The 24,125-nt window shown below is 40.0% G+C and overlaps 1 protein-coding gene across 1 annotated transcript in view; it reads right to left on the bottom strand.

Annotated features, from left to right (window-relative positions):
* Nucleotides 1-3,474: 3,474 nt before the first annotated feature.
* The window catches only part of ANKRD7 (ankyrin repeat domain 7), a 28,678-nt gene continuing 8,027 nt past the window's right edge, over nucleotides 3,475-24,125 (bottom strand). Inside the window, 7 exon segments of the mRNA XM_008258289.4 lie at nucleotides 3,475-3,632; nucleotides 11,750-11,855; nucleotides 17,937-17,982; nucleotides 17,984-18,074; nucleotides 18,365-18,471; nucleotides 20,364-20,537; nucleotides 20,669-20,783. Of these exon segments, the coding sequence (XP_008256511.3) occupies nucleotides 11,842-11,855; nucleotides 17,937-17,982; nucleotides 17,984-18,074; nucleotides 18,365-18,471; nucleotides 20,364-20,537; nucleotides 20,669-20,783 (547 nt within the window). The 3' untranslated portion in view covers nucleotides 3,475-3,632; nucleotides 11,750-11,841.

The following is a 24,125-nucleotide window of genomic DNA, read 5'->3' as shown; positions in this document are numbered from 1 at the left end:
CAATTGGCTGCAATGGCTGGAGCTTCGTCAATCCGAAGCCAGGAGCCAGGAGCTTCCTCTCAGTCTTCCCGTGTAGTTGCAGAGGCCCAAGGACTTGGGCCATCTTCTACTTCTTTCCCAGGCCATAGTAGAGAGCTGGATCGGAAGTGGAGCAGCCAGGTCTTGAACCAGTGCCCATATGGGATTCCAGCACTCCAGGCAGCAGCTTTACCTGCTACGCCACAGTGCCCGACCTACATAGGTTTTCTTATCACAGTCTGTCGTACAGGAATATTAAACCACTTCACACGAAGCCTAAGAAACTCAGAGTAGTATACTTCCATAATCCTCTCCTCCTCATTCTCTCCTTTATTGTCAAATATATTACTTCTGCTTATTTACAGATGTCATTAAATTTGTAAGCAAATTTTATATTTACTCTCAAATTTGCCATCTCTAGTCTTCTTGTTTGTTCACTTAGCTTTCCATCAGTTGTTAAATTCCTGAATAAAGAACTTTTTTTTAACATGTCATGCACGCTGGGAAGAAATGCATTTTCTTTGTGTAAAAAAAAGAGGCAATTTCACCTTCATTTCTGAAAGATATTAAATGGGTATGTAACTCTAGATTAACTTTTTTTTCTTTTGGTGTTTTTAAGATGGCTTCCTCTGTTATCTTAGAGATAACACAATTCCTAAAAGGAATTCTGCTGTAATTTTTTCCTTCACCCTAAATAAGTTATTTGTTCTTCGGCTGGTTTCTGCTATAGGATATAAAACATTGTGAGGGGCAGGCGTTTGGCCTAGTGAATAAGACACTGGTTATTATGCTTGCATCCAACATCAGAGTGCCTGGGTTTGATTCCTGGCTCCATCTCCTTATTCGAGCTTTCTGTTAATGTGCATTCTGAAAATCAGTTAGTGATGGTTCTGGTAACTGAGTTGCTGCTCAATGTGGGAGACCTGGATTGAGTTCCTGGCTCTTTGCTTTGTTATTCCCCACCCCTAACGATTGAGGAGAGAGATTTGAGGATTAACCAGAAGGTGGGAATTTTCTCTCTCCCTCTTTCTTTTCTCTGCCCCTCAAATAATTTTTGGAACTTCTTGACTTCTAAATTTTCAAAAAATCAAGTGTACATAACTACATATTTAGTTTTCTAGTTCTTGAGCTTCATTTGCAGTACACAGCACTTTTAAAGAATAGCCTAAATTAAAGTGATTCCAAGATATTTTTGAAAAGCAGTTTAGTATACATCAGTTAGACATACTTATAGACAAAAACTCTTTTTTTTAGATTTATTTTATTTATTTGAATGTCAGAATTACAGAGAGAGCGCGGGGGACAGAGAAACCTTTCTGCTGGTTCACTCCCTAAATGGCCGCAATGGCCGGAGCTGGGCTGATCAGAAGCCAGGAGCCGGGAGCTTCTTCCAAGTCTCACATGCGTGCAGGGACCTAAGCACTTGAGCTGTTTTCCACGGCTTTCCCTGGTGAATAAACAAGGAGCTGGATTGGAAGTAAAGAGACAGGACTCAAGCCAGTTTCCATATGGGATCCTGATGCCTCAGGTGGCAGCTTTACCCACTATGCCACAGTGATAACCCCCAAAACTCTATTTCTCAAGACTGATTTTTAAATTGTTATCCCCTACAACCTGCAGTTGCCTAGCTTTTGATCATGTGACAAACAGTTAAAGAGGATTCAGAAGCTTCAATAAATTATTTTTCAGCAACTCTTAGAAATGGTTAACGAAGACAGCTTACAAGAACATCACCTAATGGGATTGGCATTGTGGCATAGCAAGTTAAGCCATTGCCTGCAATGCTGCCATTGCAAATGGATGCTGGTTCAAGACCCTGCTGCTCTACTTCCAATCCAGCTCCCTGCTATATATATGCCTGGGAAAGCAGCAGAAGATGCCCTGAATCTATGTGGGAGACCCTGAAGAAGCTCCTGCTCCTAGCTTAGCCCAGCCTCTGCCATTTCATGTGAGGAGTGAATCAGTAGATAAAAGATCTCTCTCTCTTTGTCTGTAACTCTACCTTTCAAATAAATAAATCTTCAGAAAAAAATCATCTAGAAGGAAAGTCTATAATTTTGTGGGTATCAATTATCTATGGTATCATAGACATCCATATCACAGAAATATTAAAGTGAAAATTAAAAGTAGACCCCAGAAATATTGAAATAGTCAAGGCAATCATCATCATTCAGTATTTCTGGCTCAGATTGAAGGCAAGGATTTTATACAAGTATACAGTAATACACTTTGTACATCTATAAGATCTGTAGTCTTCTACTTCTTCCCTTTGTCTTAATCTCTATGTGAATTAGCTAACAAAATGCACACTTCATTTTCCTCAGGTTACCTCTGAGTCAGCGATTCTCAAAACACAGCGGGAGGGTGGCAGTGACAGGGAAAATCAGAGTGAATGACACAATAGAATTGTTGGTAGCTTGCATGGCAATCATTTCCTTTCCTAGTTACAGTATCTAAATCAACTGCCATTGATTTACCAGAAATTCTGATATTCCATGGTACGTGAGAGTATGTCAAAAAGTTCATGAAGAATGAAATTAAAAGATAAGTTCAGTCTGTTGCAAAAAAAATTCGAAATCCATGCATAATTTTTTCATGATACACGTTTTCCATGAACTTTTTGAATTCCCTTATTTCAGCAATCAGCTGATAAAACTCCAGAGCCCTTCCAGAACTTCCACCTCCCAGGTTCCCATTCTTTCACACATCTTCCTTAATCAAGATTATATTTTGACTTTAATAATATTAATAACAACAGAATAGCCCAGGGCAGCAGATTCAGATATCACTCAGTGTTTCAGGCTTCCTGCTGAACTCTGGATTCATCAATATTCCCAGTGGTTCTAAGTCTCAAAGTAGGTGTATCTCACTCAGCTATGCAGGCCTTAAGTGTACAACCAAGACTTTTATGAGAAAAGCTGGTAGAGCCAGCATAGCAGGTAAAGCTGATGCCAGCATCCGATATGGGCACCAGTTCAATTCCTGGCTGCTCTACTTCTAATCCAGCTCCCTCCTAATGGCCTGGGAAAAACAGGGGAACATAGCCCAAGTTCTTGGGCCCCCACCACCCACATAGGAGACTCAGATTAAACTCCTGGCTCCTGGCTTCAGCTTGGCCCAGGGCTGACCATGGTGCCATCTGGAGAGTGATCCAGGGGATGGAAAATCTCTCTGTCTCTTCCTATCTCTCAGCAATTCTGACTTTCAAAATCAATAGAGAGAGAGGGAGAGAGAGGGAAATAGAGAAAAGGTGGGTGACTCTTCTTGCAAAAACTGTGTGTGTCTATGTGTGTGAAAGGGGGTAAGGGATAGATAACCTAAACCTGAAACAGTGCTCCTCTCAGGTCTTCATCTTCAAAGAGAGCAAGGGAATCTCCATCACCTCAGTGCAGGTGGCCAGCATACTTGTTTCTCTTCTCTTCAGTTTCTTAAAGAAATTTGGTGGTATCCATCCTATAACATATTTAGCTTGGTTTATTTGAATACAAAAGGAGACATTTTACTGTAACTTAAAAAAACAAACAAGATTGATTCATAAAATACATGTTTTTCTTCCTCTTTGCCCAGGAGTAGCCAATCTTTGGAAATCAGGACACACAGTTCAATCTGTTTAGCTGTAAATAATAGAAAAATCATCAGTCAGTTAACTTCTTATGCTTTAATGAAAAGGCAAATGATATGATTTCACGGGATCAGGCCCATTTTTCCCAAGTCTCTCTATTATGCATGAATTATTCTTAAAATGCAGCATTAATTATTCAGAAATTTTAGGCAGATTTAGAGATTTTTATTGATGCAATTTTCACCTTTTCCTTGTATGCACCTAAATCATCAGGAATATCATCAACAGTAAGCAAATGGAACAAGAACACAAACTACCTGCAAGGATTCTTCCCTTTGACCTCATATTTTAAGGATAAAAGCAGCAAACCTATTCTGGTATGAGACTAATTCAGCAATCAAAAACTTCCCAACAAAGAAAATCTCAGGACCACATAGCTTCACCAGGGAATTGTAACATTTAAGGAAGAATTTACACAACTCTTCCAAAAATTAAAGAGGAAGGACACTCCAAATGCATTTTTAATGAAGCCAGCGTTTCCCCAAACTCCAAAGCCAAACTATTTCTACAAGAAAAGAAGGTTATGAGCCCTGATGAAGATAGATAGATGCTAAACCCCCAACAAAATACCAGCAAATCGATTTCATACATCCTGACCAAGGGAGATCTATCCCTGAGATGGAAGAATGGTCCAACAAACAAAATCAACTAATGTAATACACCACACAGATGGAATAAAGGATAAGGGTCACATGATCATCACAATCAATACAGAAAAAGTGCTTGACAAAACTCAACACTTTTTCATAATATCAATCCACAACAAACTTAGAAGAAAATTACCTACACATAATGAAAATCACCCAAGTCCACAGTTATTATCCTGCCCAATGGTGAAAATCTGAAAGCTTCTCTATTGATACCAGGATTAAGACCAACATGGTCACTCTTGCCACTTCCATTCACAAAGTACTAGAAGTTCTAGCCAGAATAATTAGGATAAAAAAATTTTAAAAAAAGAAATTGGAAAAAAAAAAGAATTAAAGCAATCTGTCTACAGTTGACATGATCTTACATATGGAATACCTTTCCAGATTCTTAAAGATTTCACTCAAGAACTTAGAAACTAATTAAGTTTCAGGACACAAATATACAAAAGTCAGCTGCATTTCTTTGTAATAGCAATGAACTATTATTATACAACAGAAAAATGAAATTAAGAAAAATAGTCCTCTTTACAACAGCATCAAAAAGACTCAACTGAACTAGGGAGGTAGAAGACTCCTGCATACTGAACTCTAAGCCATGGGAGAACTCACCCTCTCAGGGGCACAAGTTCCAACACAGGTGGTTGGATTCCCTGCTCATGGTGGCAAATCAACACATCCACAAGTTGCTTTCTCATCTGGTGCACCCAGTTCTATTCTCATACATGTGCTGAAAGCATTCAGTGTTTGTTTTTCTGGATGGAGGCACCTTTTTCTTACTGGCTGTTGGACAAGGGAAGCTCTGAGCTCATCTCAGGTCTTGCCTCATGGCCTTCTTCATCATTAAAAATGAGCAAGAAAATCTCCCTCAATGCAAGTGACCACCACACTTGCTTCTCTGTCTTCTATGTCTTACCTCTAAGCTTAGATTTAGAAGGCTTATGTGATTGGGTCAGGATAATCTGCCTTTTGCCATTTAAGGTGACATAATTGTAAGAGTGACGCCTTGTCACATTCAAGATTCCACACACATTCAAATGGAGTTCATGTAAGGGCAAGTGATATTAGGATTTTTTATGATTCTGTTTAAATATGGGCATAGGGAATCACATCAACTAAAACAATTTTTTAAAAAGAAGGTAAGAGATTTTCAATCTAACCTCTCTATTTATCTGAAAAATCCAATTAGAATATACGTTGCTTTTCATCTTAGTATTACCATGACTAAGTATGTGCTGACATATAATGAGTAACTGTAAGAAAACTGAGCAAGTATTGAATGGAACGTTTGACTCTTCTTTGTGAATAACCACCTTTTAAAGCACACATTGATTAACTTCTGGTCTAACACTCTCAATTGCCTGAATTGCTTAAGGTAATCAATTAACCTAGAGTACACTTACAAGTCCCTACCAGGTGAATACTCCAACAAAATCCCAGATGAAATAGTTCCTAGCAAAAGTAGCACAATTCCACTCACTATTTCCTTGAACTATAAAAACCCTGAATATAAAAAATGCAAAAGTAGCAAATCAGGAAAAACATGCACAGACCGACATCTGTAGTGTAGGTAAATAAATCAACAATTTTGTGTACACATTCTTTTGTAATAACAATAAGCCTTCTAGCTTTTAACCATTCTTCTTGCTAAGTATTGAAAAAACTGAATTCAATATAAGAGTTATAGATGCTCCCAAGCACTGAAAAATACTTATAATCTATTAAATATCTTATTCATTCAACAATATTCAACATTTAATTTTAATAGCTGGCTGGTATGTGTTTAGATGTAGCAGCTATTGGAGAAGATGTTAATTCATTCAAAATGATAACAACTCTATTCAGAACTGACACAGGGATCTTTATATATTCAAGTATCTTAAAACTTTAAACATGGATAAAGATTTTCTCCCCATATACCATTGTGAATGAAGGATCAATTTAGATTTTCTAAAATATGCTATAAAAACATAAAAATTTTTAAAGATTTATTTAAAAGTCAGAGTTACAGGCCAGTGCCGCGGCTCACTAGGCTAATCCTCCGCCTTGAGGTGCCGGCACACCGGGTTCTAGTCCCGGTCGGGGAGCCAGATTCTGTCCCGGTTGCCCCTCTTCCAGGCCAGCTCTCTGCTGTGTCCAGGGAGTGCAGTAGAGGATGGCCCAAGTACTTGGGCCCTGCACCCCATGGGAGACCAGGATAAGTACCTGGCTCCTGCCATCGGATCAGCGCAGTGCGCCGGCCACAGTGCACCTGCCACGGCGGCCATTGGAGGGTGAACCAATGGCAAAGGAAGACCTTTCTCTCTGTCTCTCTCTCTCACTGCCCACTCTCTGCCTGTCAAAAAAATAAAATAAAATAAAAGTCAGAGTTACAGAGAGAGAATGAGAGACAGAGAGAGAGAGAGAGCACACACTGGTTAACTCCCTACATGGCCACAACAGCCAGGGTTGAACCAAGCAGAAGCCAGGAGCTTGGAACTTCATCCAGGTCTCCCACATATCATCTTCTACTACACTCCCAAGTGCATCAGTAGCAGGGAAATGGATCAGAAGTAGAACAGCCAGGACTTAAACCTGCACTTATATGGGATATTGGCATAACAAGAGGTGGACCTAGACTCCAATGCAATAGTAATGGGGAACATCGACACCCAATGGACAGATCAACCAGAAAAAAAAATCAACAAGGAAACAACAGAGTTAATTGATGCTATGGATCAAACAGACCTAACAAATATCTACAGAACTTTCCATCCTATAGTTGCACAATACACATTCTTCTCACCAGTGCATGGAACTTTCTCTAGGATAGACTACCTGCTAGTCCATAAAGCAAGTCTCAGCAAATTCAAAAAAATCAAAATCATACCATGCCATCTTCTCTTACCACAATGGAATGAAAATGGAAATCAAGAACTCAAGAATCTATAGAACATATGCAAATATGTGGAGACTGAATAACATGTTCCTGAACAAACAGTGGGTCATAGAAGAAATTGACGTAACACCTTGACAGTAGGGACTCCACTTTGGAGCACCTGAGACTCTATCTTGAGAAAGCACCTTCCACCATGACATTCTGGTCTGAAACTATGATCTAAAACACTCAGACAATGGCAGTACACTACATCACACTTAGGAAAGCAATGAAAACCCTAAAATGATTCATCAAGCTTAAAAACAGATAGGCTGCACCTGGGTTAATGATAAGATTGTAATTTGTCTATGTCCCATAAAATAAATTTAACCAAGGACATCAAAGATCTCTATGATGAAAATTATAAAACATTAAAAAAAGAAATAGAAGACACAAAATAATGGAAATGTCTTCCATGTTCATGAATTGCAAGAATCAAAGTCACCAAAATGTCCATAGTACCAAAAGCAATTTTCAGATTCAATGTTATCTCAATCAAAATACCAAGGCTATTCTTCTCAGATATAGAAAAAATGGTTTAAATAAGTTGCAAATAATACCAAAATATTCCTTCTGAGCCTTTAAAACATAGAGTTTATGAGGATCCCATATATTCAGACACTCCTAAAAGAGAAGGCATGGTGCACTGATTAATGATATGAATTCTGACATCAAACTATGTAGATTCAACTCTGGAGTACATGGGTTTATATCCCAGCTCTCAGCTTCCTAGCTCAGTAACCCTCAACAAGTCATATTGCTCTGCAGCCTAACGTCCTTAAGTTGAGAATACAAATAACACACATCTCAACAAGACTGTGTGATGATTTCATGATTTAAGACATTTAAAGACTTTAAAATATTGTCTGACAAAGGCAATTTTTTTAACGTGTCCAACAAACTGAATTTCACAAGTGGTAGAAAACAAAAAGTTCAAGTTCTCGTGAAGCTTGTATTTCAAAAACAAAAGGAGAGAAATAGATAGCAATGCATTGTATGTGACAGAATAATACATCATTCACTGAGGTTCCAACTAGGGTGAAGAAGCTGTCTCAGGAATCAGCCAAAGGAAGTCTTCCAAGAAACAGCCGTTCCTAAAGCCAGACCATGTTTCATGACATAAAGGTATAGCAAAGATCACAGTGAAATCTGTGTTAAAATGTATAGGGTTGGTAAGGCCGGTGCCTCACTAGGCTAATCCTCCGCCTTGTGGCGCCAGCACACCGGGTTCTAGTCCCGGTCAGGGTGCCGGATTCTGTCCCAGTTGCCCCTCTTCCAGGCCAGCTCTCTGCTGTGGCCCGGGAGTGCAGTGCAGGATGGCCCAAGTGCTTGGGCCCTGCATTCCATGGGAGACCAGGATAAGCACCTGGCTCCTGGCTTCGGACCAGCGCGGTGCACCGGCCGCCGCGCGCCGGCCGTGGTGGCCATTGGAGGGTGAACCAGCGGCAAAGGAAGACCTTTCTCTCTGTCTCTCTCTCTCACTGTCCACTCTGCTGTCAAAAAAAAAAATGTATAGTGTTGGTAAAAAGAAAAATTTAAATTATCTTTGATGAAAAAAAAAACCTTAGGCAAATTATAAAAGACTAAAAAACATGCCAAAAAATTTTAAATGTATTGTTTGGGTAGTAGGACTGTGAATTTTCTTGTATAATACCCAAGTTTTCTGAGTATTCTTTACTGTAGTGTTTCTTAAAAAATAAATTTCTAAAAGAAAATAAACTTTCATTTATCAACGAAAGTAATTGGAAATAAGAGAATTTCACACAAAATTTTAATTACTTTTTCCTGATTTTATAGCTGAAATGTTAGTATTTTCATTTTATTTAAATTTTTTGACATATGCCTAAGAGTGTTCACTCTGTTACTCAACTTGGTATTTTGATTACAAATTTTCCTCTGCCTATATACTGAATTCAAGTTGTATCTTTGCAATTGATGATTCATGATATAGATGTATTTCTTGAAAAATTTCTTCATGTTTTCTAAGGTGAAAAAAATTTCTCCATTTAATGAACAAGTACTAGGCAAAATTCTTATGATGGTTCACTTAACTACTCTTTCAAAACACTTTCTAATTCAAGGAAGCAGCACAAGCTTTGTAGAAATGAGATTACACACCTGGAAAACAAATGACATTTGCAATTCATTTATGCCCAGATATTTTCTCTCCTGAGTGTATTCCTTAAATGCTATGACTTACAACACAATTACAATTCAGCATGGATGCTTTGAACTTCGTAGTTATTTTAGAAAACAAATGAGTTATCCCCTCTGAATCTGACAGAAATACAACTGCTCAAATTCACCATATTCTTGCGGTATATTTTGGTAATTTTTGACCTAATAGTTTATTATGTTTTAAAACTTTTAAAGATTAACCTTTCACTGGAAACATGAATTGCCAGAGTAAAATGATGGAATTGTTTATAAATATTTATCAGCATGAAAATACTCAAAATGTAGAAATGCTTACTCTGTAGTTTCTACTGCTTTAGTTCCCTTAATAAATGAGGTATAAATCACAGAAATTCTTTACTTCTTATAGCTACATAGGTTTTTATGATTTTGTATTAACTTTTGGAAAGCCAAAGATAGGCACTCGCCAGTTGCCCACAAAGCTGGGGTTAGGCCAGTAGTCAGCAACTGAACGCAGGTCTCCGATGGGGTGGTAGGGGTCCCATTAGTTGAGTCATGATCTTTTGCCTCCCATGGTGTTTTAGCAGGAAGCCCAAATCAGAAGCCAGGAAAAAAACACAAGCACTTCGAAATGGGATGCAGGAATCTCAAGTGGCATTTTAATCAGACTAAATACCTGCCCCATTATATGTGCACTTATAGAAATATGTTTTAAGAGTAAAAGAAGTCATGAGAAAAGTGTAGATCGAGGAATTCCAAGAACTTGCCTCATAACACATCTGTATTCAATAGGGCCAAAAAGTGTTGTAAGCATAACTGTGAGGGAAAAGAGAGGGTTTGAATAGTGTTGACATTCATATGATTTCCTATTGCCACCATGTTCCCTGTCTGTCCTTTTGTTTGTTTGTTTTTGCTCTTTTATACGTTATGTGTTAAGGGGTAGGGTTGGAGTATGGTTGCTGGTTGTTACAGAGAATGGTTGTAAAAAGTGTTCTTGTATCTGACAAAAAAGTCAGTGTAAGATATATTCAACAACAAAAAGCTACCTATCTTTTACAATAATTGTATAGGGCACTTCTAAACGTTCATGTAAAATAGAATTAAAAGATGTTTATTTTGTGCCAAAGAGAATTTTTGAATCCATGCATGGTTTTTCATAACAAAAGCCTTTGTGTCCATTCAAAAATGTTTGCAACAAAATAAATTTTTATTTTAATTCCATTTTCCATGAACTTCATGAAGTACCTTTGTATGCATTTTTGAAAATGAACACCACAGATTATTTTAATGGATTTGGGTAAATCAAATTCAGTTACTTACTTTTAAATTTTATGTAATGATTTCATATTTATTCATTTGTATTACATATATACACATACATTTATATATCTTACCTTAGCTAATATCAAATGTGTTAATTGGAAGTTTTTTATAGCAAAATTAGATATAGTAGCCAGCACCGCGGCTCACTAGGCTAATCCTCTGCTGCGGCACCAGCACCCCAGGTTCTAGTCCCAGTTGGGGCGCCGGATTCTGTCACAGTTGCTCCTTGTACAGTCCAGCTCTGTGCTGTGGCCCAGGAAGGCAGTGGAGGATCCCAAGTGCTTGGGCCCTGCACCCGCATGGGAGACCAGGAGGAAGCACCTGGTTTCTGGCTTCAGATCGGCACAGTGCGCAGGCCGTAGCAGCCATTTGGGGGGTGAACCAATGGGAGGAAAACCTTTCTCTCTGTCTCTCTCTCTCACTAACTCTGCCTGTCAAAAAAAATTAAAATTAGATATAGTTTGTATATCTCAAAATCTATATATGAAAAAATTATTTTTATAAGTGGTCAAGAGGTTATGGAAAAAAAGAGATCTTAATCATTTTGTATATCTTTACATCATATTTTTGGTCAACATGGTATCAGAATATTTCAATTACAAATATTCTTAAGAATGTTTCTTGGGACTGGCATTACAGCATAAAGGGTTGGTTAAGCTGCTGCTTGTAATTCTACTTGCAACCCATGTCCATCTGCCATGTTTGAGTCCTGGCTGTTCCACTTCCAATCCAGCTTCTTGCTGATGCAACTGGGGAAGCAGCTGAAGATATCTCAAGCAGTTGAGCCCCTGTTTTCCATGTGGGAGACCCAGATGGAATTATTGGCTTCTGGCTTTGGCCTGACTCAGCCCAAACCACTGCAGGCATTTGGGGAGTGAGCCACCAGGTGGAAGATTCTCTCTCTCTGGATATGCCTTTCAAATTAATAAATAATAAATAAAAAAGAATAATTTTTAAACATATTTACCATTTCAAAATAGGAGAATATTTTCATTGCAGATTTAGATATTACTGGAAAAAATTGTTTTTCTTCCTACAGAAGTCGAAAGCAATAAAAAAGTGCTTGTTCAGTCAGTATATTCTTACCTTTCCTCAGTTCTTCCATGACTTAGTGCCTACAGTTTTATCTTCAAAGAAGCACTTCTGCTTAACTTTATTCTCCTTTCCATCATTAGCAATTAGTTGATGATATCTATGCATAAAGTGAAAATACATGTGAATTATAGCATACAAAGAAATTCAGTTCAATGATTAACACAGCTATGAAATCAAAACCTTGACACAGGATGCCACCTCAAATATGTCGCAATTTCCTCATAAACCTGCTCTGTTAACTGACACCATTTTATATTACATGTACTCCCATTTTCTGACACCTCTTTTCTTCCTGCTATCACAAATACGATTTTTAGAAAGCCTTCAATAAGGTAGGGGGAAAAAATCACCTATATTTGTCTTGCTATTTACTTCATGTGCTAGGGATGCCAAAACAGAACATCATACCTGGGTGGCAAAAACAGAAATGTATTTCCTCTCAATTCCAGAGGCTTATACTCTGGTTTCTCTTCAGATCGTATCAGTCTTTCGCCTTTTACAGAGGCTGAACGTTCAACATCAAGGTGCCAGGATGAGAGTCCTAAGGGAAGGAGTTTCTTCAGGTCTCTCCTCTTGCTGCCTCTGTTCATAAGTCATCTGTGCCTCCATGCAGGAGTCCCCCGGTGGCTCTCTGTGTGTCCTAATCACCTTATTGTAGTGACACCAGTCAGACTGGATTGGGACCACCCTTCTCATCTCACTTAACTGCATCACCTCTTTAAAGGCGCTGTGTCCCAATAAAATCACAGTCTAAGGTATTGGAGTTAGAGCTTTAGCATAACTTTTGGAGAAACAAAATTCAGCTCATAAAACGGGTTTAACAGGGCTGGTAAACATTTTTGAAAAACAAACCACCTCTTCATGCCTAAGAACAACTCATTCTGGTAACACATTAATTTTAGAATTTCACTGAGAAGAATAAGGAAATATATTTCTAACTGTAAAATAAATGCCTAAATGTGGGGAGCAACTCAGACTAGACTGTTACTCGAATTAAGACTTATTCTATGCATCTGCTCTCCCACAATATGGCGCTGGGAGAGGAGGAAACAGCTTCTACACAGCTGCCTCCAGTTCAACCAATAAACTGTAGGACCTGCTCCTGATTGCAGGAGAGCAGCGTACTCGGCATGTGGGTAGCAGAGTTGGGATTGGCGGAAGAGGACTATAAAGGAGGAGAGAGACAACATGCACCGGGAACATCTATCTGAAGGAACACCTGTGCAGCCCCCGAGAGAGCCGGCCGGCGGTGTGCCGCTCCCCCGCGGAAGTGGGGAAAGTGGCAGGGGGAACCGCCCTTCCACGGAGGTGGAAGGGACGGTAGCAAACCCGGGAAGAACCAGCAGTAACCCGGGGAGGGCCGAGCAGACAAAAGAACAGCACAGGGTCCTGTGTCGTTCTCCACGAAGAGGGGGAGTGACATAATGGTGCCGTGACTCGGATAGGAAGCCTAGGCAGGGTTTAGTGTCGTTCCTCCGCAAAGAGGGGGAGCGACACCTAAACATAATTCCTCCATTTGAGCTGTTTTCACTTGTATTTTCAAAGCCACATAAGAAATATTGTCTATGCTTCCACTCTACACCACAAAATATCTGTGGAATAGAGTTAAGCAGTGACACCAATAAGCAGAGGCCACATGCAACAGCTGATCAACCAGTCACGATTACAGAAAAATTATTTCTCATTGCAAAAGGGGTAAATTACAGAACAAGGGAAAGGGGAATTAGACTGTAGCTGAGAAGAATGAGTTACAATTTGAATTAAATGTTGATCATTTCTACAACCTACAGGTAACTGATTCATCATTAGTAAGCTACCTCTTCTCATTTCTTTGAAAGAAGAAACTAATACAATTCTGCTAGAACTCTATTTCTACACTGAAAACATGAGAATAATATTGAGAGAATAAAAATCCCATGATGAAATGAACATGTTTATGTTTAGTGATAAATTCATGATGGATGAAGATATAAGAAAAAAAGCTATTTTTGGGGGTGATGTAATAAAAAATTCTGAGATTCCCTTCCATGGAACTACCGAAATAGTGGCTTCATGAGACTGATAGATGTAAACATGTCATTTCAAATATACAAATACTGTTTTTTTGACCAACAGATACATTAATAAATGGGATATATTTGTCTTCTAGTGTCATATACTCAAAATTTTGAAGTGATAGTGGAAATTCCACATTTAAAAGGATTAGCTGCAATGTCTTTTATAAGATCAAGAACACTATAGTACAAGCACTCAACAGTAATTTATCTATTTTATTTAAATTTATATATATACATATATATATGGCTTGCATAAACAAAGGTAAAAAAAAAAAGGTATATATATCCAGTATTACAAAGGAAGTAAAGTATACAATTATGGTTGATAGATTTAATAGAAAATAAATTCCTTTATGTCTGAAGTTTTCAATTAAGATTTCAAAAATATGGGGCCACTGGGTCTGCACTCTGGAACAGAAGGTTAAGCCACAGTCTACAGCTCATGCATATCATATGGGCACCAGTTGGAGTTCTAGCTGCTCCACTTCCAGTCTAGCTCCCTGCTAATGGACCTCGGAAAGCAGCAGAAGATGCCCCAAGTTTTTGGGCCCCTGCACCCATGTGGGAGACTGGATGAAGGTTCTGCTCCTGGCTTTGGCCTGGCTGATCCCTGGTTGTTGTGGCCATTTGGGGAATGAACTAGTAGATGCAAGATTCTCTCCCTCACTCACTCCCTTCCTTCTTCCTTCCCTCCTTCCCTCTGTGTAACTCTTTCAAAAATATATACCTTTGTATAATTTAAAATTAGGCAGTTGGTGCAGCAATTAGGCCGCAGCTTGAGAAGCTGACATCTTATATCAAAGTACATGGGTTTAAGTCCTAGCTCCATACGCATCCTAGCTTCTTGCTAATATGCACACTGGGAAGCAGCAGACAATGATTCAAGTACTTGAGTCCCTGCCAACCACATGGGAGGCCTGGATCAAATTCTTGGCTCCTGACTTCAGCCTACAACAACCCAGTTATTGCAGGCATTTGTGGAGTGAATCAGAGGATGAAGGATCTCTCTGTCTCTCTCCTCTCTCTGCTTTTCAACTAAATAATTTTTAAAGTAAAATCTGTGGGGAGCAATCCGGACTGGACTGAGTTACTGGAATTAAGACTTATTCTATGCATCTGCTCTCCCACAATATGGCGCTGGGAGAGAAGTAAACAGCTTCCGCACAGCTGCCTCCAGTTCAACTAATAAACTGTAGGACTTGCTCCTGATTGGAGGAGAGCAGCGTACTCGGCGTGTGGGCAGCCGAGTTGGGATTGGCAGAGGAGGACTATAAAGGAGGAGAGAGACGGCATGCACCAGGAACATCTAAGGGGAACATCTAGCTGAAGGAACACCTGTGCAGCCCCCCAGAGAGAACCGGCCGGCGGTGTGCCACTCCCCTGCGGAAGTGGGGAATGCGGCCAGGGGGAACTGCCCTTCCACGGAGGTGGAAGGGATAGTAGCCAACCCGGGAAGAACCAGCAGCAAACCCGGGGAGGGCCGAGCAGACGAAAGAACAGCGCAGGGTCCTGTGTTGCTCCTCCACGAAGAGGGGGAGCGACATAATGGTGCCGTGACTCGGATATGAAGCCTAGGCAGGGCTTAGTGTCGTTCCTCCACGAAGAGGGGGAGCGACAAAATCAAATTATTAAAAAAAAATATGCTTTTTAACTTCATTAACTATAAAGTTCTATTATTGTATTCCATTTTCTCATTGACTATTAAAAATCAGAAATGTATGCTCAAACTTGAAAATACTTTGTCTTCATGGTGTAATAAAAATATACTTAAGAATTCTGGAGCCAACACTGTAGTGTAGTGAGCTAAGCCTCTGCCTGTGGGGCTGTTTGAGCCCCAGTTTGAGCTCTGGCTGTTCCTCTTCTGATCTAGCTCTCTGCTATGGCCTAGGAAAGCAGTGGAAGATGGTCCAAGTCCTTGGGCCCCTGCACCCGCGTGGGAGACCCAGAAGAAGCTCCTGGCTCCTGGCTTCCAATCGGCCCAGCTCCCGCCACTGCGGCAATTTGGGGAGTGAACCAGTGGATGGAAGATCTTTCTCTCTGTCTCTCCCTCTCTCAGTTTGCAGTTCTGTCCCTCAAATAAATAAATAAAAATCTTAAAAAAAATTATGAAGAATTATGAAACTAAAGTTGGCTAATGAAACAGTAGTAGCAATATTTAAAGCATGTTTTTAACACTCCTGTGAAACCGTGGTCTTTCTACTTTTTACTTGTTGAATATTATGGTTAGTAGTGCATTAAGCCTGTGATTATAGAGTAACTTGAAGTTATGATTTTGCAAATATTAAAAAAATAAAAGGAAGGAAGGAGAGAGATTGAGGAAGAGAGAAGGGAGGAAACTGGTTATCTTCTTAGAATTATATTTATGAAATATATGAAATTTATTCTCTTTATGTTAATAAAAATTTTTAGGGTCCAGCACTGTAGCATAGTGAGGTAAGCCTCCACTTACGGGCACTGGTTTGTGCCCTGACTGCTCCTTTACTGATCCAGCTCTCTGCTGTGGTCTGGGAAAGCAGTAGAAGATGGCCCAAGTCCTTGGGCCCCTGCGCCTACATGGAAGACCTGGAAGAAGCTGCTGGCTCCTGGCTTCAGATTGCTGCAGCTCCGGCCATTGTGGCCAAGTGGGGAGTGAACTGCAGATGGAAGACCTTTCTCTCTCTCCCTCTCTCTCTAACTCTACTATTCAAATAAATAAATCTTTTTAAAAATTTTTTTAAAACATCTCCGCAGGTGCCGCGGCTCACTAGGCTAATCCTCCGCCTAGCGGCGCTGGCACACCGGGTTCTAGTCCCGGTCGGGGACCGGATTCTGTCCCGGTTGCCCCTCTTCCAGGCCAGCTCTCTGCTGTGGCCAGGGAGTGCAGTGCAGGATGGCCCAGGTGCTTGGGCCCTGCACCCCATGGGAGACCAGGAAAAGCACCTGGCTCCTGGCTCCTGCCATCGGATCAGCGCGGTGCACTGGCCGCAGCACGCCGGCCGCGGCGGCCATTGGAGGGTGAACCAACGGCAAAAGGAAGACCTTTCTCTCTGTCTCTCTCTCTCACTGTCCACTCTGCCTGTCAAAAAAAAAAAAAAATCTCCAAAGGTAACAGATAATATAAGGAAAATTTTATTTTTAATTTGAATAATTGTGAGATATTTTACCTATTTAAAAAGGAAAATAAGTTGTTTTCAAACAGTTCACTGAGAGTCTCTCCTGAATTTCTCATTCAGATACGGGCCCTGCATCAAAGTCCTCTGATCTACATGGTATCCAGTTTCACTCAGCTCACCTGCAGCCCTCAAACTGATTAGAGCCCAAAACTAGAGGAAATCAAGTACTTGAATCGATAGGTCCAAGGTTTTTACAGGGTCGCCTCTGTTGCTAAGCCTGTTGCAGCTTTGTATTCTTTTTTTATTATTATTTGGATAAGTAGAATTATAGACCATGAGAGAGAGAGAGACACAGAGAGAAAGGTCTTCCTTCCGTTGGTTCACTCCCCAAATGGCCGCAATGGCTGAAGCTGCGCCGATCTGGAGCCAGGAGCCAGGAGCCTCTCCCTGGTCTCCCACGCGGATGCAGGGGCCCAAGCACTTGGGCCATCCTCCACTGCCCTCCCTGGACACAGCAGAGAGCTGGACTGGAAGAGGAGCAACCAGGACTAGAACCTGGTGCCCATATGGGATGCCGGCGCCACAGGCGGAGGATTAACCAAGTGAGCTATGGCGCTGGCCCCATAGCTTCGTATTCTAAGGCACATTGTCGCTGAGATCAAACCACAGGTAGGAATTGATGCCTAGCAACTTAGGGGACCACTTGGGACTCCTGCATCCCATAAGAGTGTCAGCTGGAACCCCAGCTACTCTGCACTTCCAGCTTCTTGCTAATATGCCTGAGAAGCAGTTGATGAGGGCCCAAGTACTTGGATTCCTGCCACCTACTAGGACTCCTGTATGGTGTTCCTGTCTCCTGGCTTTGGCCAGGCCTGGTCCTGGCTGTTTTGTGTATTTGGGGAGTGAATCAGTGGGTAGAAGATCTCTCCCATATCTCTTCCTCTCTCTCTGTCACTCTGTGTTTCAGGTTAAATAAATAAATCTTTTTAAATAACATGCAGTTATTGAAAGATATACAGCATCACTTACATGGTAAAACCATTAAAAGAAGCATATTCCTCAGCTGTAAATCCATAAATATCTTGGCAAGTTAGATCCACATCATACTGAAGAAGATGGCTTACTATACTTGTTGGTTCCTCACTGAGAGAAATCATAAGGGCTGTTCTGGAGCAAAAGAGACAAATTGGGGATGCTCAATTTACCATTCAAATGTAGAATCTCTACTAGGAACAGGCAAGGCAACAATGTAAAAAGTAGGGCAGAAAAGGTAACTGTTGGTGTAAAATTTTGGAATCCATGCTTACTTGTGTATATGAATATAAATGTGTATCTATATACATTTAGAATTGTTCTGAATATAGATTTAAGAATAAATACATAAATGTATATTGCTATATATTTCTTCTATCCTTACATAGTTATAGTTATATATTATTTAGCTTTATTAATTATACCTTTGATTCTTATCTGAAGTATTCACATCTGCCCCTTTCTCCAGAAGAAATTCTGCCATTTCTGCCTTATTTTCAGAAACAGCAAGTAATAGTGGAGTATACCCATCCTGAAAAAAAAATATTTTACAGTGATTAAATAAATTGTTGTACCAGAGTTACACGCGTTTTGGATTTAAGTTCAATTTTTAAAATAAGTATGTTTATAATAAACTTATGAATATATATTTTAACTTAAAAGATTTTAATATAGAACAAAATCTGTTTTCAAACATAAATTACAGCTAAGCCAATTGAAAAATTAAAGTTTCTGTTACCTTAATTCAAATTGTGAACAAAAGCAGACTGAAATAATTAAGTGATGGGCATGTAGCATTTAATATAAGTATTATAACAATTCACATTCCATTTTGTTGTCATAATTCAGTTTCCAGTGGATACTATTTACACCTCCAAAAATGCACTTATTTTTGGACTTCATGCAGATAAAGTATCAGTGAACTAAAGTGTTAAGATGCTTTTTTTAAAAGATTTATTTTATTTGAAAGTCAGAGTTACAAAGAGAGAGGAGAGCAGAGAGAAAGAGCTCTTCCATCCACTGGTTCAGTCCCCAGTTGGCTGCAATGGCCAGAGCTGCGCTGATCCAAACAGGAGCCAGGAGCTTCTTCCGGGTCTCCTGCACAGGTGGAGAGGCCTAAGGACTTGGGCCATCTTCTACTGTTTTCCCAGGCCATAGCAGAGAGCTGGATAGGAAGTGGAGCAGCTGGGACTTGAACCAGCACCCGTATGGGATGCCAGCATGGCAGGCGGCAGCTTTAACCACTATGCCACTGCACTGGCCCCAAGGTGCTTCTTATTTTTTTTTTTATTTTCTTTTTTTTTCTTTTTTTATTTATTTATTTTTTGACAGGCAGAGTGGACAGTGAGAGAGAGAGACAGAGAGAAAGGTCTTCCTTTTGCCGTTGGTTCACCCTCCAATGGCCGCTGCAGCCGGCGCACTGCGGCCGGCACACCGCGCTGATCCGATGGCAGGAGCCAGGTGCTTCTCCTGGTCTCCCATGGAATGCAGGGCCCAAGCACTTTGGCCATCCTCCACTGCACTCCCGGGCCACAGCAGAGAGCTGGCCTGGAAGAGGGGCAACCGGGACAGAATCCGGCGCCCTGACCGGGACTAGAACCCGGTGTGCCGGCACCGCAAGGCGGAGGATTAGCCTAGTGAGCCGCGGCGCCGGCCCCAAGGTGCTTTTTAAAGAGCTGTGCCACAGATGGTTAAGCTGCTGGGAAGCCAGCATCCCATATCAGTATAGGGCCAGCTGCTCTGCTTCCAATCCAGCTCCCTGTTAATGTGAGGAAAGCAGCAGAAGATGGTCCAAGTACTTGGAACCCTGCCATCCACATGGCAGACCCAGAAGAAGCTCCTAGCTCTTGGCTTCAGCCTGACCCAGGCCATTGTAGCCATTAGGGGCGTGAACCAGTGGACGGAAGATATCTCTTTATCTCTCTCTCTCTCTCTTTCTCTTTGTCTCTGTAACTCTGCTTTCAAATAAATTAATTTAAAAACACTTTTTAAAAAAGATGCTTCAAAAAAAAAGTGTTCATCATTTGCCCATAATGTCACAATAGAAAATTTAGGTTATTTTGAGTATAACTGATTCAACCCAATTGTAATTACTACTCATTAATATACCAATAAAATGGAAAAGTAGGTCGTATGACTTTTATTGATATCCACATATAAGGGAGTCAAATATTTGATATGATCCTTTAAGCAATTATCATTGCTAAATATGACGTTACTTTGGAGGTCAGGATTAGTCTGCAATGAAATAAAAAAGGCTTTAAAATAAGGAAAATTCTATCAGTTTTTTTATAATCTCACTCCCCTCTCTGATGTCATTTTGAAAAATTAATTTTTATGTAATATACAGACATGAATTATCTGAAACAAATACCATCTTCTGTAGTTTTCTAAAAATATATTTTTTAAAAAATAGAAAATTACCTTATTTTTAGCTTCAAGATTAGCTTTGTGTTTAAGCAGCTTTTCAACTAATGAGACACTGTGACCACAAACAGCATAATGAAGAGCGGTATTGTAATGAATATCTAGCAGATTTGGGTCTGCTCCATGATATAAAAGAACAGTAGCACAATTCTCCTTTTGATACTGTACTGCCTATCGAAGCAAAAGAATAAATGAGTCACCCATGTACTACCTGGAATACATTTTCAAGCAGTAAAATCAGCAAAAGTTCACTGGATAAAAATACAACACATTCCAGTTAAAAAGGAATAAACAGAACACACCTTAATCAGTGGGGATCTGTTTTCACTATCCTGGACATTTATTTTGCATTTTTTCTCAATTAGAAGAGATACGATGTTTGTATATCCATTAGCACAGGCCAGGTGCAAGGGTGTTCTGTTACCAGTGTAATGAAACATGAAGTTAGAGATAAATCTTATTTGCTTCTACTTAGACCTGTTACACATAAGCATAACAGGATGGTAGCTCTCAGGGTCTTTGCATTAAGGTAACTTTCAAACTATTAGACTATATAAACCCTTATAAGATGATATAACTTATCATCAGAGTAAATCAAAGTATAAAGTAGCTTTGAACAATTTGAGAATGCTAAAATTCCTGTACAAGTTGTATGAATGAAATCTCTGGAACACAAGACTATAACATAAATATAATATAAAACTGGAAATTTAATATTGTTTTCTCATTGAAGAAAGACTACATAAATAAAAATAAATTTAAAAAAAGAAAGGCTATATAATCAAGAAAAGATTGGTCAGGTTGGATGATAGAAGAGAGTCAGATGTTATTCATGATAAATTAACATCTTCCATGAGGAGGACAATTTGAAAGGAACAATGCTTTTCATCAGACATTGTAGTCCAGAAGAAATATCCCTGAAGACTATCAGAGTGACCAGAGAGAGAGAGAGAGAGAGAGGTAGTCCATCCACTGGTTCACTCCCCTATTGGCCACAACAGCCGGAGCTGCGCCAATCTGAAGCTAGGAGCCAGGAGCTTCTTCTGGGTCTCCCACGCAGGCCGGCCTGGACTATTTTGTTTCTCACAAATCCTGAAAAAAGAAAGCACTGACTAATGTTTTTTAAAACCTTTTGAGCACCCATAATTTGACTAAAGGAAGAAGTTGCTTATGTAATAGGAAGGTTTTCCAGTCCTCAGCTCAAATATACAGGACCACATAGCTTTAAGCCCACCTAAGGTAACTCTTTGCAGTAACATAGCAATTCCTGGCAAATAGTTTTAGCTAATCTCCTCCATCCAGAGTCAGACATATGACCATCTGAACAATTTAGTCCCAAGGAACTTTTAGTGGTTTGCACACAATCTTTAGATTTACTCCAGTTTTCTTTCTTAATTAATTAAAAATAAGGACCACTGCTCTAAGAAAAATTGAAGTGCATTTGGGTAATTCCAAGTATGTTTTCCAAAAGTAACTTCTGTACCCCTGCTGGGTAATTGGACTCTTCCAGCTGAAATCTAAACTCCTTGGTGAAGAACTGAATCCTTGATAAGAACCTCAGCATCATCTGAATGCTCCAGTGAGTTTAGGAAATCCACCACAAATCTGGTAAGTCAAAACATTCATGAGAGATTCAGCTAAGGAAATACTGAACAATATAGCCTGTGGTCTTTCACATAAAATGTGAAGCAAGAATAAATCTATCTTAAGCACATTTGAAACACTACAGTCTTTACAGTATCCCTCAAATCTTCAAGACAGCCTTAGAAGATTTTTACTTAGAATATTTATCATCTTTTAAAATGAGTCACCCTGGGCCAGTGCTGCGGCTTAATAGGCTAATCCTCCACCTACGGCGCCAGCACCCCGGGTTCTAGTCCCAGTTGCTCCTCTTCCAGGCCAGCTCTCTGCTGTGGCCCGGGAAGGCAGTGGAGGATGGCCCAAGTGCTTGGGCCCTGCACCTGCATGGGAGACCAGGAGGAAGCACCTGGCTCCTGGCTTCAGATTAGCGTGGTGCGCCGGCCGCAGCGGCCATTGAGGGGTGAACCAACGGAAAAGAAAGACCTTTCTCTCTGTCTCTCTTTCTCACTGTCCACTCTACCTGTCAAAAAAAAAAAAAAAAGAGTAACCCTGGTCTGAAGAACCAAATGTTTTAAGAATGTACATATTTAATATCTACATTCATTTCACTTGAAATTTTCAATATGATTATCCTTAAATTGCAGAGCAGAGCTCACTGTTAAGGTACACAATAATTTCTTTATTGTAGCCATCATGACATAAATATATATATTTATATTTATATAATGTAAATGCTTTGAGACCAATATAAACGTTTCTCCACCTAATATAAAAAACATCACTATTTTTGAAACAGCTGAATGCAAGAAATATATTAGCAGATATCTTAAAATCAAGAATATCATTCCATATCCAAAGTCCTTAATTTTATCAATATATTTATATTTCCAATGTAACACTTTCTATAGTTACTTCTCAGTAGCACTCATCTAGCCGGAAATCTAAATCCTTGTGAAGTCTAGTGATAGTTTCAAGGATTTTAGGCTAGCTAGAATAATTGTGTTCATTGAAGTTGTTTCCTTCTAATTTATCACCCTCTCATACTCCAGGGGAAGAATTCTAAGCATGGACCGTGCACTGGTCAATAGTGACCAGATCCCAGAAATAACAAACATCACCTAATTCATTTCAAACATTAAGCATGGTGTTCTTGAAATAAAAGCACAAAAATAAGTTAAACAAGCAAAGAACACTGACAAAGAGATAGTCGACAGGTAATTCATATACACTAAAATTTAAGAGCACAATTTTGTGAGTTTTGACCACCATAGTGTCATATAATCATGACAATATTCATGTTTCAGAACATTTCCATCACCCTGAAAGCTCCTTCAGGCTCCCCACGTCTAATCCCTTAACTTCCCCCAGCTGAAACCCTTTCTGCCACTGTACTTTTGCCTTTTCTGGAATTTTGAATAAATGGTGACATTCATTATGTAGCCTTTTGTGTCTGGCTTCTTTCACTTAGCATGACACTTTTGATATTCATCTATGCTGTTCATGTAGCAGTGATTATTTCTTCAGCAGCTGAATAATATTTTATCATATTTATATACACATCTGTGCATTCATTTACACTTCTAATAATTTATTTAAAATATTTATTTTAAAAATAAATATGTTTTAAGATTTTGTATTTATATTTATTTTTAAAATATTTAAAATGGAGGCCAGTGTTGTGGCATAGCAGGTAAAGCTGCCGCCTCCAGTGCCGGCATTCCATATGGGCACCGGTTTGAGTCCCAGCTGCTCTACTTCCAATCCAGCCTTCTGCTATGGCCTTGGAAAGCAGTAGAAGATGGCCCAAGTCCTTGGACCCCTGCACCCGCATGGGAGACCTGGAAGACACTTCTGGCTCCTGGCTTCAGCTCCTGGCACAGCTCTGGCCATTGCAGCCAGTTAGGCAGTGAGCCAGTGGCTGGAAGACCAGCACTGTGGTGTAGTGGATAAAGCCTCTGCCTGCAGAGCTGGCATCCTAAATGGGTGCCAGTTCAAGTCCTGGATGCTCTGCTTCCAATCCAGCTCCCTGTTAATGCACCTAAGGAAGCAGTGGAAAATGGCCCAAGTGTTTGGATGCCTGCACTCATGTGAGAGACCTAGGGGAAGCTCCTGGCCTGAGATCAGCCCAGCTCCAGCCATTGCAGCCATTTGGGGAATGAACCAGTGGATAGAAGGCCT

Source organism: Oryctolagus cuniculus, chromosome 3 (assembly GCF_964237555.1).
Source record: "Oryctolagus cuniculus chromosome 3, mOryCun1.1, whole genome shotgun sequence".
Taxonomy (NCBI): Eukaryota; Metazoa; Chordata; class Mammalia; order Lagomorpha; family Leporidae; genus Oryctolagus; species Oryctolagus cuniculus.
The sequence above is the reverse complement of the archived record's forward strand: the minus strand, read 5'-3'. Positions and strand labels throughout refer to the sequence as shown.